Source organism: Ascidia mentula, chromosome 1 (assembly GCF_947561715.1).
Source record: "Ascidia mentula chromosome 1, kaAscMent1.1, whole genome shotgun sequence".
Classification (NCBI taxonomy): Eukaryota; Metazoa; Chordata; class Ascidiacea; order Phlebobranchia; family Ascidiidae; genus Ascidia; species Ascidia mentula.
This window is the reverse complement of record NC_138566.1, coordinates 5,339,890-5,358,000: the sequence shown is the minus strand read 5'-3', so window position 1 is coordinate 5,358,000 and position 18,111 is coordinate 5,339,890. Positions and strand designations below refer to the sequence as shown.

At 38.5% G+C, this 18,111-nt stretch overlaps 1 protein-coding gene across 2 annotated transcripts; it reads left to right on the top strand.

Moving 5' to 3' along the window:
• The first annotated feature begins 588 nt into the window (after window positions 1-588).
• LOC145913750 (polypyrimidine tract-binding protein 1-like) lies at window positions 589-18,041 on the top strand. 2 transcript variants are annotated; one of them, XM_083001510.1, is made up of 17 exons: window positions 589-711; window positions 1,479-1,523; window positions 10,284-10,343; window positions 10,547-10,684; window positions 11,669-11,827; window positions 12,825-12,996; window positions 13,250-13,308; window positions 13,604-13,784; window positions 14,135-14,230; window positions 14,506-14,636; window positions 15,304-15,337; window positions 15,551-15,643; window positions 15,785-15,900; window positions 16,039-16,139; window positions 16,212-16,286; window positions 16,359-16,422; window positions 16,593-18,040. In XM_083001510.1, the coding sequence occupies exons 2-17, from the start codon at window positions 1,482-1,484 to the stop codon at window positions 16,659-16,661; spliced, it is 1,590 nt and encodes a 529-aa protein (XP_082857636.1). In that variant the 5' UTR covers window positions 589-711; window positions 1,479-1,481; the 3' UTR covers window positions 16,662-18,040. The 2 variants fall into 2 exon arrangements, with proteins under 2 accessions (XP_082857636.1, XP_082857629.1); XM_083001503.1 differs by lacking the exons at window positions 589-711; window positions 1,479-1,523 and adding an exon at window positions 9,887-10,145 and having other exon boundaries at window positions 16,593-18,041.
• Window positions 18,042-18,111: the final 70 nt, after the last annotated feature.

The following is an 18,111-nucleotide window of genomic DNA, read 5'->3' as shown; positions in this document are numbered from 1 at the left end:
GAAACGCTATGACAGTGGTTAGGCAGGCCAAGAACACTCACCTGTTTTCTGGGATAACTCGCATCGTCGTTCGCTGAGGTTTTACCAACGTTTTCTCATTAGTTTCAACATTTGAATCAACGTTTTGCTAACTGATGTCGTCGTGTAAAACAGAGCAGTCTGACGATTCGTTAAATATTTCAATACACATCACACAAAAATAATAGACTATTTTGGGGATTTGTGAAAAGAGTTTGAGAGGAAATGTGTAATTTTTACATCGGTTATGATAATATTCGGTCGGTAGACATCGATTCAGGTCGAAATATTAATCAGGTTTGCAACAATGGAAAGAGATTGTAATAACGCACCTAGCGATGTATGAATGCTCATGGTCACAAGCTTGTGGAAAATGTTATGAACAAAAAAGTGTAATTTTTTATGACGATTATGATTAATATTCGGTAGGAAGGCGTACGTTACGGCCGAAATATTAGTTATGTCTGATTTATGATAATGTATCGATAATCGTTCTAAAAAAAAATGTTTTTTATAAATTTTGTGAAAGTACGTGACAATAAAAAAATGGCGAAGTTGTATGCGTTAAAAATTTTGTCGACTGAAAAAAGTTTTGTTACCGTAAACACATGAAAATAGGAAAAAATTGGAAAAAGATTTCATCAAAAAAAGTGAAACACACATTTCCATGACGAAATTACCGTCACTTTCAAGGTATTTTGATTATTTTTGATTTTATGTTCCGGCCAAACAAATTTAAACAATTTTCTTGACTGTGATTCTATTTGAAGTTCCACATTATAGTTCAAACAGTTTTATTGAATTTAGGTTTATTTAACCAACTTCTCCATGGATGTAATTTTGAAATGTTTAATTTTATATTGTCAAAGTAAACCATTTATAAGTTAACAAACTATATTGTTTAACTAAGTATTATGTTGTTCTTACTAGAGGCATCCAAGTAATCAAAATTTCCATAAATGTTTTGTAAATATCATTAAACATTCCTATTCAAGATATTCTTAAAGTACGATGTAACATTGCTATTATATATGAAGAAAAATTGTATGGTGCATTTATCAAACTGTGAACAAAAAGATAACACTTTAAATTACACTTAGTTGTGAACATGTGTTATTCTAATTTTATTTAATACGTAAATTTGTTTAATGCAGAAATGTTAGCTATAGGCTATGGAATAATTGGTCAGATTGTATTGTAAAATTGCTGTAAACATTTCTGGAGGACTGTATTTTTTTTTACATTGTGTTGAAATCCTATGTTGCAGGGCATAATACATATACCCTTTCTGGTTAAATGGATGTTTAATTCTTTAAACATAGTTTTTGTATACAAGATGAAACAACACAGTTTCTTTATCTTTGTAATATGTAGCAATCAATTTGGTAGATGTCCATGTGGACACAAGTTCTTAATGAATTTGCATAGCAAATGACATTTTTTATTCATCTGGATTGCAGATAATGCGAGATATGGATTTATATCGACCTGCCAATGGGACCAAGGTGAGTTAATTTGCAAAAAAAGGAGCCTTTACAATTTGCATGCTTTACATTACAGCCTAGATAGTTTTTTGTTTGTGAACCCCACAGAACAGTTACAACACAATAACCTAGTTGCTACATAATTGCCACTATATATAAGTATATATATGCAACGGGGAATTTTTTATCATTGACCAGGGTCAACCGATAATTATGGGTTGATTATTTTAGCTTGTTTGCTTTTAAATAAAAAGCAATAACAAATAACCATCACAAGATGGCAGTATTGTGCAAGATAGTAAAATAGCATCCATGGGATATTTGCTAGCATGCATTTGAACATAAATGTACTAAGATGTTTTGTACAGGGTTGTACTTAGCTGTACTTGCAGTCCACATTACACACATTTAAGAATTTACATACATTATTGTGGTACAACCAGCAAACTTTTCTGAACTGTGGTGATTTTGAGAATTTGTGAAAACATGTTTTAACAAATGTGTTTTTTCGTAACATTCAATATTTTTTTAATTTTATACAAGCTAAGATATGGGAAAAGAAAACTTTACATAAGAAAACTTTATTCTCACCTAATTTGTTTCAATCAAAACTGTCTTATGAGTACCTTTAGCAGACATAGTGTTTGAAACTTTACGTTAACATTACAAAACATTGGCCGGGCATATTTTAGACTAATTCTGTAAAATGGTAGGTCCATATTCAAGCATTTCAGCTATATTCGGGATTCAAATAATACCAAATTAATCATAATCATTCTCTACTTCTTGAATATTTAAGTTTGGTGTGTTCAAAACAATGTCTGTCTTGTTGTCCTGGATTAATATTACTGTTCAGTAGTTCACAGTTTTCTTTCTGGTTCACCTGTGACAAGTTATAACAGAGGGTGGTTGTAGAGAAGCACCAAATACCCTCTATAAACGAGCATCCGAGATTTTTGTACTGTTTGCGCAGCAAAGCATTCCGCAAGAATCATGTCAAGATTCCTTTTTTGTCAAGGACAAGTGTCTCCGATTGGGCGTGAATTTTGCCACGGCTATCGCCTCACCCGCCTAAATTTGTTGTGTGGATAAAAAAGGTTTTGTAGGTCGCACGTTAGCTAGATCGTGAGAAGGACTGCATGCCTGATGGAATTCTTACTGGGCCATTAGAAAGCTCAGTGATCCGTGCGCTTTTGTGATCCGTAAAAATCTGCGTTTATTTTCCCCCAATAGGTGGTGTAGTTTTAAGAGTGCGCGGTAAAACCACTCAGTTTTGTTGAAAATGTACGTAATACCTGTTTATGACTTGCAGGTTATGCACTGTATACGTTTCTTTAATAAACCGAAATTTCATTCTGTTGTCAAAAGTTTATTTAATGCACAAAACATGTACGAACCAGTAACAGTTACGACTTGAACCCTTTAAAACGTTCGCTTCGTAAAATTTAATTACAACGCTGGATCCGATCGTGTGATAGCAAATTACTCTTAACCCATGTATTATTACACGCACAAAATACTGCCGACTGCGGTAAACATCATTGTACTGGGTCGAAGCACACAGTGTTTTTTTACACACAGGGAAGCCCGCTACAAAATACACCCGTCTTACCACGAATGTGATTAATTATTCAACGTCACTACTATATGAAGAGTCCAGTGCGAAACTTTATCCGATGGTTCGAGCCTGCCGCAATGGAAAAACTTAATTGTGACTTGTTCATTACTCAAAAAAATCCATTTTAAGTAAATTCGTTTGCATTTTTTTCCTGGCCGTACGATTTGACAGGAATTGTGTGTATATAGTTTGACTACGGGGAAACTTGCCACAGTACAAACACAAGGAACCGTACCAGTTCCTTCTAAATTTTCAGGCTCGATCCAGTCCAGTTTACCGACAGAAAAAGAAAAACCGTTCTACCTAAATGCGGCGAAGCGTGAATGGAACAAAAATCACTGACTCTGTGTTTCATTCTGTGCCATGTTTTTTTGAACCAGCTTAGCTTGTCCTTTGCTGGTACCATTGTTAAGGTCGCATGTTCTGTTACGTTCCTGCAACAAATGCCGGACGTGTGTCGCGTTATGACAGGTGGCGATTTGACGCCGAAAATCTGTGAGCCAGTCTTTCTATGCAGGGAACTAACGCGGGAAGTGGCGTTGATCATTTTGCGTGCAAGTGAAGCCAGGTTAGATATCATTCCCAGGCTTTGTCTTCTCGTATACCTGCTTGAAGATGTCTAGTATACAGAGACTGTGTATGTAAAAAACTGTTTGTAATGACAGCAATTTGCGACGACATGTGCGGTCGAGCGCATCTGTGCTTGTACTGTTGTTTCTAAACGAGACAGAGGGTACGTTGTCTTGTGATGACGCAGTTAAAGGGGGTTTGACAAGGTGTAGTTTCGCGAGTGTTTTGCTTTGACTAAATTAATGCACGGCCAAATTGATGTCATAGTTTCAGGATTTTCTTGAGTTTGTATGTATTTTTTAACCTTTTTGTGATATATTACATTATGTCACGTTAAAGTCTTTCGCAACTAATCTTTTCATAACAGCAACACGCAAAACTTTGTCTAGGGTGTTTATATCACCGTTTACTATAGACCACAAATTTCCAAAAACTAGTCGGTCTGTTGCTTTCCCTATACCAAAAAATGTATTAAGCAAACTAAACTTAGGTGTGTTTTAAATGAGTGTTATATATTAGATAGTCATTCACGTGTCGTAGGTTTTCCTTTAAGGCTATCATTGAGTGTTGTGTCAGCGTCACGTCCAGGATGTTGTAATCACTGGCATTTGCCTGGATGACAGCCTGTCGCTTACCGTGTAAATCAAGTAATTCCCAACCTTTTTGTGGTAGCGTACCACTTGGAGGTAAACAATTTTGACGCGTACCACCCAGGTGAGTGTTACAAAGTAACCTTGGGGATGAAGTAACAAAAAATTTGAGATCACTTACGATTGTTTGAATTCGAACTATATCCGCAAAATATCGACAGGGGCTCGCGTACCACCTGGAATGCAGTCGCGTACAACCGGTTGGGAAATACTGGTGTAAAAAATTGAATCCATTAAAGTGTATCGTTGACTGTTTCGCGTACCTGTTGTCCTCGGAGGTAACTCACACCAGGGTTTTTTAACGAGTTTTCTATGATGAGTTTTCTATACGCCGTGAGTCTCAAAACTAGATGCAACGAAGTAAATAACAAAGTGGCAAGTTTTTCGTGCGGCATGACCTGTGTTTTTATGGTGAATTTGTATGTGTTTTCGTCGTTAAAAAAAGAATACTTTGTCCACCAATTATCATGTAACGATTTAAGATAAATCGATCTGTGTTATTCCCCCAACATTTTTTCCACCAATTACGATTCGTTTTGGCAAGTTACTATGTTTCTTCCATGCCCTCAGTACTACAGACTGATTAAATTTTCGCCATAACGGAGTGTTGACAGTTGTCCTTTCGTTGCGAAAGCTGTCAATCCACAGTGTTTGCAGAGTCCTGCAAAAGGAAGAGCTCCTTACACTGATGGGAGGCTTTCCTTCAAATTTTCCCGAAAATTGGCACGCTCGTGTTCTTGTGTGACCTCTTCACCGACAATAATCACGCTTTTTGTTCACGGTTCCGCCTCACCAATCGATCACTTGCCCTACCAAAGGCGTTGTGACCATGTCGCCTTGTTATGTCGGCAAATGTGACTAAGATCGATAATTTGATGGTTGGTCTTTTGTGACGTTACCACCAGCCAGGCGCGATGGACATGAATATGTTGGCGTGATCCACATGTGAAATCATTTCAAAAGAACTGTCCTTATGGCACAAAAGTTTTTGTCTGGCAAAAACAGCTGCAAAAACTTGTTCTTCTATGATAACTGTAGTTATGAAAGACCAATTTTGGGCAAAAGGTATTTGTTTTAATTAAATGTGCACACTTCTATGGGTGTCAGTGTTTCAAATAAAAATATGTATTCATAAAATTCAGCTTTAAATATAAATTGATACAAAACAGATCTCACATCAACGTTTGCTGCAAACAATTTTTACAATTCCCTTTCTGTCTGTATTGTCTTAATACTGGATAAGACCTCGGTTACACACCATTCAATTTATGCCAAATGGCGACTATATTGAATTTCCGTTGGCACGCGAACATTTATATTTGCCTAAATCAAACTTTGTCTACTGTGTAGCATGTGTACGCAAAAGAAAACACATTTCTATTCGTGTGTCCGCGTCTCGGTAAACAAACAGATTTGACAGATGGAAAAATATTTCGGTCAAACTGATCTCCCCACGGTGCAAATTAAAAATCGGATCGAAATAATTCAGACGGTAGCTGCTGGTTTGCCATGCTTCTAAACAGTACACGTTTGAAAACATGTTACGTATTGTATTAAATAGCACTTTCACAAACGGAAGTTGTTTTATTAGCAAGGTATCATGATGGTTATGAGGAAGGTCGGATTTACATTGTAATCTAAAATAATTTCGCGTAGACGTGTTGCCACATTATTATCGATTTACGTTCTGGGTTTGTCACTGGGATGGGTTTGTGGATGCGAATAATAATCTCATGGCAGAATTTGCTTCTTAGGCAAGTTTTGTTTCAGATAATTTTGTCGCGTAACTTGGACTCTGAAAATCGTAATCGAAATCAAATATTTAACGTTTACTTGGAATCACATATAATGTTCTTGTTCATTATTTCTAAATAAGGTTAGTCGTTGACGTTAGCGGGTGTTCCACGCACACATGGGAATCTACGTCTTCGTTTTGTGCATCACCAATCACCACGTTTCGACTTATTGGACTTCTGTGTGCTGTTGCTGCAGAATAGCGTGTAGTGTCATTGGCTAAGGCCAGGCTTACCAACTTTCAGTTTGTTAAGAATATCTCGGATTGATGGTCTTTCCAGCATTTTTTGCTTTTGTTTCTGTATTAGCTGGTGGATCCCGACCGTCAAGAAACAGTATGTGGGTCAATGCAATGTTTTTATCGATATATGAGGAAGTTGGTGAATACGCGTTTTGAAATTTGATACACGGAAAAGATGCTTTACAGCTGTACGGAGTTGTACTTTTTAGTGCGTTGCAGTGAAGTGAGTTATCGCAGTGTAAGTTGCATGCTATGATCGCAATAACGCACCCCCAGCATTAAACATCTCCCTATCACGACGAGGCCCAGCAACGCAGGAGGAATAATACAATTCTTCGAACAAATAAACCATACCCTTGCTGCCAACGTCACCCCTGGTGCTGTTATTTCCGCCTCAATGACTGTGCGTGCCGCGCACCCTGGTCGCCAGGTATCCCGTTCGATCCGACACCTTTGACGGGCATCCACCGTGAAGCCGGCGTTCTCTCTGTCGCGTTGTTCCTCTAAAGAGCGCTTCATACATTTCTCGTACGCCTTCTTCACGACAGGATACAGTAGCGCTTAGGCGTGTCGCCAAACAATCCCTTCGACCGCCACCTGCGAGTTTACTGTACACAGCCGCGACTCCACTGCATGGCGAGTTGTGTTCCGCGGGGTCAGACACCCCTCTTTTACTCGGATTGATCCGATGTTGCTTGTGTCAAGTAGCGAGTGTTTGCATGCTGGTATCGTGTTCATGTGTTTGATAGGATGGTATTTTGTGTTTCAACGGGACGTATGAGATTGTGAAGTGTTCTGATCAAAAGTTTGAAGTTTGAATGGAAATGAGCACCGTAATGACGAAGTTCTTTGTGTAACGATGTGACGACACGTTAGTCTACGATCGTTTAAACAGTTCAGGAACGTTGTTCGAGTTAGCAATTAACGTATTGAAAATTTGTTTCTAATTTTTACCTCGGCTAGTCTTCAAACAGAAATGGTGTTTTAATGCGAGTGTTACTACTGGTCGTCAGTTGTTGTTAATGTTGAATCTGACACTGTGATCGTACTGTGCACTGCATGTGTGTAATCTGAATCTGATATGTTTATATTCGACGTTAGTCACAGAAAAGTTATTGCTCGTCACTTATGATAACTATTTGTTATAATTTAACCATCGCAAAGATAACATTGAATTCCACTTACGCTTTACTGTTGACAGCCGTGCGTTTTAATTGCTACCTGCTTTTCTAAACAGGCCTATCCCTCTGTATTGATCATTCAAGCCGCCGTGTGACTCTGGGTCGCTGATCATGTAAAATAGGCATGTACGTGTTATTAACGCAGGCAATTACAATGTTTCACTTAAAATTGCGCTCGCATGTTGCGAGGAAACGGAAACCGCCGTCGCTTAAGGCAATGAAGTTTGCCATGGTCACCGTAGTCACAAAACGGCACGTGTGTGGTTGTGCTCAGTGTGTAACGAAACGTCTTACATGGTCAGCAGTGTTTATTTATTTGTTGGCTTTTCTTGTTTATCGATTAGTTTTTTTTATGTTGGACTGATCTAAATGCAACCCATTTATAAATTAAAAGGCAAATTCCTGTGTTCGCTTTTCAGGATACAGCATAAGGTATTTTGTTGAAAATTTTCACGGGTTAATGGATCACTACCCTGAGGAGAAGGTTGCTGTAACGTACCTGGTACTTTCCTCTATTGTTAGAGGAGCGCTGGAAAGAAAGCACAATAACTTCCTGATTGAAACTGAGCGCCAGGGTAGACCAAATGCACTATTTTACGCGGCGTGGTTTTTGTTCAGTTAGGCGACTGCTTCTTTGGGTTGTTTCGATGAATGACGAAAGCAAAACTGTTGACCTTAGTTGTATTTTTTTGTACTATGGTAACCAGTGTTAAGCATATTTCAATTAAATGAGTTATCAGTGCGTTTGAAAGTTGGGATATTTGCATGTTTGTTCGTCATTGTATACAGCATCGAATGTTTGTGTCTTGTACATCCTCAAAAGATTAAAGGCTTAGTAACATATTGCAATAAAACTCAATGCAGCATTCGAGTTTTTTGAAAGCCGTCTTGAGACTCCATGTGTTTTCCATGTGGAAGCCGCACACAGGTTGATCGGCTTGATTAATTCGGTATTTTCAAACCAGTGAAGTCCCGCTTCGAGTGTGGCTTGGCGTTTTGAGCCACCGAAGATACTCGTTTCGTCGCGTGTATTTGCGAAGCTCACACTGGATCAGTTTTGGTGTGGCCCGTCATGTTCTTGGTTCAATATTTGCTTTGGACCCTCTGTGTAAACCGCACCATATGCGAAGCGGAAAAATGCGGTAAACTGGGACGACTGAACGAAGAAAACAAATTCCTTTCAAAAATGAGAGCTGTGTTGTTTTAATAAAAATATGTTTATTTTGAGAGTTTTACTAATTGTAAAGACGTTCTTTTATGCCTTTGTTACATCGTAGCCGAATTAAAGTCTTATTCCTTCCCATCCTCATAGAATGTATTGGATTAAGTATGTTACCCCTTTATTACCCCCTGGTGTAAGATAATAAGCCGAAGAACTTTGCATCCATCATTAACGAGACGTCCGCGGGGACCTTTCGATCGTTTTGTCTTGTTGTAATCAATGCGATTCATTTTATTAAGAATTAACGACCCTTTTCTGTAATGGTGAAACATGTGTAATCACTGTATTAACTGTGGTGAATACGGCCACGTTGTCCAAGCAATGAAACACTGGTATGACTTTTCACGCAACGCTTTGCATTCAGGGACTTATACAGCCCTCGGCGGAAGATAGCGCTTAATAGCATGTCGTAATCTTTGACGATATTTTCGGCCTTACCTAGGTGATTTTTCGAATGAAGAAAACTATTGTTTTCCGGATGAAGTGCTTTTATTTCGTAACTGGAGTTTACAAACCAGCAATGTGGTTTCCCGTTTCAAAAATAGTCATTTACTGACACCTACCTTCTAAATATTACCATTGAAATGTACACCACTTTAAAATACACAAGTCGTGCGGAATTTTTATTAGAACACGCTATCACTTGGCACGTGTCCCCGCCTGGGGCTTCTGTATAATGCCATTCTGCTATTTTCTTGGAGAATTTTCTCTCAAAATTTGTATTTCAACTGCCAAAAAAAGTTTGGTGGGAACAAATTACATCTCTTTGACACCTTTAAACATTTCTGATTTCTCCTTGTACCTTACTGAAGGTCATGTGGTGTTAAGGTAATAATTTAGCGTGGATAGCAATTTATATGCCACCCCACCTGTTTAGAGCCCCGAATATAAGCTGGCGAGGTAGTGAAATTGTTGCACTTCTTAGTGTGAGTCTGGCAGTAAGTTGCAGAACTTGGTACAGATGTTTTATTTGGAATTCAAAGCGATTAGCTTTCACCGCTGTTGTTTGCTGATTCTCGTTGTGAACTTGTGTACAAACTAAAGGTTTTTTAGATTTTTGTAAAACCAGCCAAGGAAAATGTTTACATATTTTATTTCACGCAGGTATATTTAGGAAAGCTAGTACACACTGCTCTTAACTGGCATGATTTAATATCAGTCACACAACACAAAAATACACTAGAAATATGTCCCTAGTTTTTTTGCCTGTTGCTGGGGGGCCAGCAATGCAACAGGTCGCTATGCAGGCTATACCTGGGCAGGGCACTGTATGTATAGCTGGTGCACAACCCCACATACCCCAGCAACTGTTACTTAGTGCTGCTGCACCTGCGTTTGAGCGGCCTCTTTTGCACACCGCCACAAAGGTGAGACTTGTCCCGGTGCCTTTCGTTACAAAGACAAAATCAGCCTTCGGATTATGTTAAATTTTCGCAACTTACCCGTTTAAGTCTACTATCAAAATGCATTCAAACATTTTATCAGTTGATTTTCTCTCTTTGCAGAGAAACAACGAAGACGCATCACATCCATTCGTAGGATCAGTTGATAACGGTGCTAAAAAGGTAAAGATTCTTAGATATTTGTCTGTTTGTTGTTGTCTGTAACTTTACATATGTAAATTCTTTCTTATTTGTGCGTTCCATTACAAAACATACCCAAACACATGTTCAACGTACTGGTGATGTAATCAGCAATAGCCGTTTTATTTTTGGTTTGTGTGGTAGCAAAGTGTATGCAAGAATTTCTAAAACCAAACTGTTTTCAGATCAAAACTGACCACTTAGATCCGAACCAAGTATCTCGAGTAGTTCATCTCCGCAGTCTCCCAAACGACGTGTCGGAGACAGAGGTCATCCAACTGGGCATGACCTTTGGTCGGGTCAACAATATTCTCATGTTAAAGGTAAGTCCTCGCTTGTGACGTAACAGTGCCGTTACCAGAGCGACGATCGACCCGCTGATAAATTGTGGTGCACGATATTGTTTAAACAACGCCTTGTAATCCGCCAGCGATTGTTTATAAGATAAGAAGGTCGCATGTTTTTTTTTGCGGTAATGTTTGTTTGCGAATGTTTTGGGCGAGGGACAACTTTCGTTTCTCATAATGCTCATAAGGGTGTCGCCTTGGCGAAGCACCGGTATTTGTAATTTTGGGACAGTTACTATCACATGCCACGCTAGCTTTCACTTTTGTCCCTTTTCGCTATTATCCCAAAACGGATCGCTGCTCGGGTAAAAACAGCAGGAAAGCCGTTGTACGGGGATGTGGAAACCGAAAACCACGTCGAGCACATTCAATGTTTTGCATGCAAACCGCAGCACCATGGAAACCATTGTTTTAAGGAGCACAATATTTTGGCCTATTGGCTGCTTGCGTGTTCAAAAATAAATGTACGCAGGAAAAAGACGGGTACACTTACTTCCGTTATTTAACCACCGTTAGCGTACAGCGAAACCAGCTATTGTTCATCCTATAATCACCAGTTTTGCCTGGATTTCGCATGGCGGAGGCCGGATACCGTTCGCTACAGAGACATAGCAAAGAATATTTGATATAATGATAACTCTTAGGCGCAATTTTGTCCGCAGTGACGAACAATTCGCGGCATTTCCTTTCCACTAAATTATTACAGACGCGGTTTTGTGTCCATGTCCTTAATAGTCGTGTTGCACCAACCTGTTTTAACCATAAAACGCTCATGTTTTCTTGTGTCGGCCAGTAAGAAACTATTGTTGTTCATTATGCGACATTGTGACATCCCCAGTTATTTGTTTTTTGTCAACACATATCAAAAACCCAAACGCCTTCTGCTGAACAACCTTACGTTAAGAAAAGTAGAAACCAATGTTAAATATCCTAATTTTCTTTTCGTATGATTTTATTTAGGGTAAAAACCAAGCATTCCTTGAGATGGAAGATGAAGAAGCCGCGACCATGATGGTGACAGGAAGTGAAGTGACTCCTCCTAGCATTAGAGACAGACTCATCTTCGTTCAGTTCTCCAATCACAAGGAACTGAAGACCGACAACTCTCCCAATCAACTGGTACTTGGTTTTTGTAAATAATATGAGCCGTGTGACGTTAAAATCTGTGTTAGGAAATGGTTGGAACAGCACTTTAGTTTCATATAAATCCTCTAAGAGCGTGGGATTTTGTTGAAAGGTTGTGTATAAAAATAGACACCAGGTGATAAAATATTACTGACGTATTATGAAATATTTTTTGCCACTCGTTCCATCGATCTAATTGATCGAGTGCAAAATAATCGAATGCGTCATTCAAAAACTGGGTTGTCTCCTTGTTGTGACGACACAATGAACACAATGTATTGCTCGGGGGAGTCCCTGTGGTGGGATTTGTCGCGCTATGAATCCCTCTCTAGGAATTAAAAAAAACCTCATTGAGTTAATTGGTTTCCTCTCCTTTATTAATCCTGAATTTGAAATAAGGTTTTCTTGACCTGGCGCCTGAATCGTGTTAACCAAACTACTGTTGATTTATGTTGTTCAATAATAAGGCTTCTTTCTTTATGAAATCAACGTAATTCCAACGCCACTTGTTTTGCGTGACACAGGTGGAAACTTATGAATTAATATCACACCAGCTGCACTGATGAGACCTTCTAGGTCGAAACAGTGGCCATCTGTCTGCAGCTTACACAATTAATATCATAGTGTTCACAACCTTGTGTTCGAACAATATTTATTCTGAGGATACAAGTTTAGCAAAAATGCATTTTCATATTTTAGTAAATTATAATCTATTTCTATTGAATAAGGTCTATGTTTTGTCGAACAAGAAATAAAGATGCTTTTTTAGCGAAACATATATTCTTTTGTGTTCGGACACAAGGTTGTGAATAATGCAGTATTTATGTAGTTCAGGTTTTATTTTGACTTTAGTGTTTAAAGGTTTGTTTAATTTTTCAATTTTATGAAACGTTATGCTTTCTATTCTCGAAGAGTTTCTACCGGTTAGAAAACGCTAATGTTATTTCGCTTGATTATGGTGATGTTATCAAACTTTATTTTCAATTTACAGAAAGCACAAGCTGCTCTACAGGCCATGCAGCAAGGTGATGGAGCCGGTGGCCAGAATCACGTTCTTAGAATTGTGGTTGAAAATATGCTCTACCCCATCACCATAGACATCTTACACACCATCTTCTCCAAATTTGGTGTTGTACTGAAAATCATAACCTTCAACAAAAACAGTAAGTGTGTATGCCTGGCCACAAGGGCTCAATCATATAAAAATGTTGATTTAAAAAAAAACAGTTTAATGTTTTGTTTTACCGACAAAAATTTCCTTTCTTAATGCAAATAGCCAAGTAATTAGGAATGGTAACGTTTACTGCTACTAAAAAATTTTCAATTGTTCTTGATTGTTTATTTTTGCCAGTCATGCTCATCGGCATGCGAGGTCAATATTTTGTCTGCATGTTTATGGTTACGGTTTTATTTCAGACCAGTTTCAGGCACTGCTTCAAATGGGAGATGCAATACAATCCCAGACCGCCAAACTTGTAAGTTATTCCACTTTGCTCTAATCTGGTGCTTAACCTAATCTCCATCATGTGCATTTGACTAGCAACTATGTGTGTCTTTGTTTTTTGAAAACAAAATACTTAAATAAATTTCAAAATACTAAAAAAATCTCACATAAATTTTCGAAAAGACCTTAATTCGGAATATGTTTCGGTGAAAACACAGAGTTTTACTTTTAGATAGTGAAGTTGTTTATTTTGCCACAAGTTTCCTTTGTCTGTAAAACTATCTCAATGGTTATGAAGGAAGCCTTAAAGTGGTATTATCATGTAGTCGTTGGACGGTCAGAATATATACAACTCATGCTGCACTTTGAGAATCGAATACAGCAAGTTAACTTCGCTCAACGTGAAGTACAACAACGACAAAAGTCGCGACTACACCAGAAACGATTTGCCCTCTGGAGAAACCTCAATACTTGGTCACACCAGTGCTCTTTCCAACATGCTTTCAGGTTAACAACGCTGCTAATATGTTGGTAGTTCTTCCACAGTTGGCCGATGTGCTTTAAAATAACGCTAGAGAACTTGGTCATGCATATTCGGTTACACAAAACGCTATTAAAAAGACGCTTTTGCATATCCACAGAATTTATATTTTTGCGCTACTTTTATCACGAAATTAACCAAAGCATAGTTTATAAATTTAAACAAAAATGCTGTTCCATCGTTAATGCTTAATACGCTTTTTTGGGTGACACACTAAAAATAATTCACCGCCACCTAGTTGTAATTTACCCTCACACAAAGTTGTGTTTTGAGAGTCGGTTGCTTGCGATTACATCGTGACCTGTTCATACTGCAGGTGCTGGCGGGTTGATGCCGTCCCCATACTCCAGTCAAGCGGCGATTGCAGCAGCGCTTCAACAAAATCCACTTGCTTCGCTCGCTTCTGCTTCAAGTTAGCAATCATCATTGTTGTGTCATTTTTTGTGTTACCCGCGAGCGTTTTTTCTGTTACAACATGTGTATTCCATGTTTTCGAAGCATTAACTTCAACAAAATACTTAACTTCATTGGTATATTGTGAAACTGGTAACATAGACCCGTTGGGCTTTTGTGTATGGTAAATCCACACACAATATTCCAACGATAGTTGTTATAATTTTCGGTATTCTCAATCCAGAGGTGATCATAGCACGCTGATCAATTTAATACCTACCATTTTTTGACCAGATGTGATTCACGGTATAAACACAACAGTTGCCGGCACCTCTACTCTGGGAAATTCGGCGGTTGCGGCGCAGCTTGCTGCCATTGTCGGAGTAAACAACGCTGTTCTCCACGTTTCAAATCTCAACGAAGAGGTACGTAACATATTGTACGTCGCAATTTTCCTAAACTAAAAATGTGTTGTGTGTGTATGCTTGTCCATGCAAGTAACGTAACGGTATGATGGTGTTGTTTTGGACATCTTGCTAGATTTGCGGGTAAATAATTCGAACAAAAATTCCCAATAATATATGGAAGTTAGAATGGGGTTTCTTCGCAAAGCAATTTATTGAAATCAGTTTCTCTAGTATTGGTTGTGTGTGTTGTGCGTGTGTGGCGCTAACTACTAATTGCTCGTTTTGAAATGCGCCTTTCAACTGACGCGTTGTTTTTTTGTTGTTTCTGTTCCTCTCCTCAACTCACCAACCACCAAACCATGTCTACTGTCGACTGCTACCTTTGCCTCTGCTCTGCTGGACGTATACGAACCGGGTGATTCCCACATCACAACCAAATAACCCATTTTCCCCAAACCTTGCTCCACTCCCAACGAATAACTACCTGTTTAACTTCTTTGGATTGTTAAAATCTTATAAAATTTGGGATGGATCTAACTTTTCCTTTAACGCTCGATTTAAATTTCACCCAACACAATTACGGCTTCCAATACCTGTAAATAAAAACAAATCCAACACCCCACCTCCTTATCTCCACGGTTCGTCACTTTACTTCGCGCTGCTCCGGTTTCTGCTCTCTCGACAGATGGTGACTCCGCAAGCACTCTTTGTACTGTTTGGTACGTCATCCTTTACTTGTTTTTCATGTCCTCTTGCGCGCCTCCTATCGGCGTACTTTTCGCAAGGTTTTCCGACTTAATTTAAACTAATGTAGTTTTGAAAATAAAACAACCCGAATTATGTTGCATGATTCGGTGTTACCCAAATAACTATATGACCTTTGCGTGCTGCTGTTAACACATTTTAAATGTTGTTTGTTTGTGACATAATAGGTGTGTATGGTGACGTGATTCGCGTCAAGATTCTATTTCAAAACCAGAACAGTGCCCTAGTGCAAATGAACGACTACACCCAAGCTCAACTAGGTATTTTTTATCCTTTCTACCACACGGGATTTCCCAATGTTACGTTTCAAAATTTTTTTATCATTGTGTATTTATAGATGTAAGTTGTGTATTTTTTTTAAAATGATTCAACAAAAATATGACGTCATCACGTTTCTGCAGTTATTAGATATCTGCACGGAGTAAAGTTATTTGGAAGAGGATTGAAAATTGTGATGTCAAAACACAGCCAAGTCCAGATGCCCAAGGAGGGCCAAGAAATGTCAAAGCTTACACAGGCAAGAATATATTCCGTTGTCTAAGTAGCGTCGTGTTGGTTGTTTTTGTCGAGTTTAACTTTTAAATCATCGGTACACTGAAGTATCTTTCTGAAAAAAAAACGGTCATTATCGTGTTTCACGAAGAAAACTTTTTAGGACTATACCAATTCTCCATTGCACCGCTTCAAGAAACCGGGTTCGAAAAACTTCCAGAACATTTTTCCGCCATCTGAAGTTCTTCATTTATCCAATATACCGTAAGAGCACAGGAACGACTTTCTAATGCAGCTTCTTTAGGAAGAAGGAAATTATTTTTTTGTTCTTTTTAGGCCCGAAACAACTGAGGAATTTCTTACTGATCTTTTCAACCAGCAATCCACTGTACAAGCATTCAAGTTCTTTGCGTATGTTAAACAAGTTACTTATTTAACTTATTCCCAGAATCTGTCGTGTCAACTGTATTTGTGTTATTGCAGTAAGGACAAGAGAATGGCGCTTGTGAAACTGGCCTCAATTGATGAAGCTGTCAAGTGCTTGGTGGTAAGACGTCGAAAACACGCTTTCCTTTTTAGCATAATTTTTTGATCCCACATAATTCTTTGTTTTGTTGCTTGGTTGATAATTTTATTGTAACTGCACACTTGTAGCTTTTTGAATTTTTTTGTTGAGCGTTCAAACATCTCGTGTATTAATTAGCAACATTTTCACAGCTGCTTCACAACGCCAAGCTGAGTGAAACCAACCATCTCCGAGTCTCATTCTCCAAAGGCCACATTTAATAAGCTGACAGGGAACAAGTCGTTGCAAAAAAGGTTCCAAACCTTTCCTAAAAATTACGCGCATCTCCTTTCCATCATCTACTGTCATTTAGATTTTTACAACGCCCGATTTTTTAAATAATTTTGCCATTTAAACGTCGGTTAAAGTCGTTCTTCGATGTAGTGCTTTGGTGAGGTCAAGAGCGGATATAGTCATTCCATTATGCAACATTCGCGTTGCTCCCTACGTAACAAGCGCCGTCTAGCGGTGATTTATTCCATTCCTCTGTAGCAACGTTCATTAGTGCAATTTCAACGTCCTAAAAAAGGCACGCGCTGTCCTGGTGTGTGATATTTATTTGGAGTTTTATGGTAAATCGTCGTATGCGCACCGCTCAATTCAATATAGTGCCTTGTAATGTGAAACTGATGGAATTTGCGAGGACCTGGTGTCCTAAAATGGTCGTAAACTGTGCAATGTCTGATAACAAGAATTAGTTGGGACCACATGGTTTCTGAAATATGCATTAATACTACAGACCATAAGTACTGCTTTGGGTTGTCACTTATTCTGGTGTGGTCGTGTGAACTTAAAAAGGCGTGTTTTGTATCCCAGCCTTTAAAAATTAATTTTTTACACACCTTGCTAACTGTAATGCCACAAAAAGGATACTTGAACTTTTTGCCATGTGCCACATAGTGGGTGGCGACGGTGCTCTGATACAAGGCTTGTTTGTTCAAAAATGAACGGTTCTGTAGCATTGGTGTTGGCTCCTGTTGCACGCGTTATCATTGTATGGTTGCACCTTTTGCTCGTGTTTTAGAATGAAGCCATTGTTGTCATGAACTATTGTAATAATTACAGCCAGAAGGGGCTGTTGAAAACTTACTTAATACCAGGTCTGATATCGGTTTTAGATTTTAGCCTTATTTTGAACTTGCGTTTCCTGGAGGTTTCGTATTCGTGCTTGTAATTAGTTTCTGATTGTTTTTGTTACTTTTGCTCCATGTTTGCACAAAATGTCGAAACGCTGTGTGATTCAGGTTTAACTCGTCGGTAGGCGGCCCCAAAGTTAACCTCCCATTTCATTGTGATGCATAATTTGTTCTTAAAAAACACCGGAATCCAGTAGTTACCGTGAAAATAATTCTATTTTTTCTTCATGAAACGTCACAGATCATTTTTTACGTAAAAATTAGTCGGAAAAAATATTTTTACATCCTGTGATAGTTCCTAAGTTTTGCTGATGGCAATGAGTTTCTTTTGGTATTTTACTGAATTCCCATTGAACATTTTCCTATCGTTTTGCATCGTCATCATTATGTTTTGTTCCATTTAGCGTGTGTACATTCCCATTTTGCTTGTTTGTAAACCGACCAATAAACGCTCGGTTGTAAAATTGTGAAGAAAGAAGTTAACCTGACATTTAACTAAGTACATTAATTTAGGTTCGGTAAACAGACATACAAA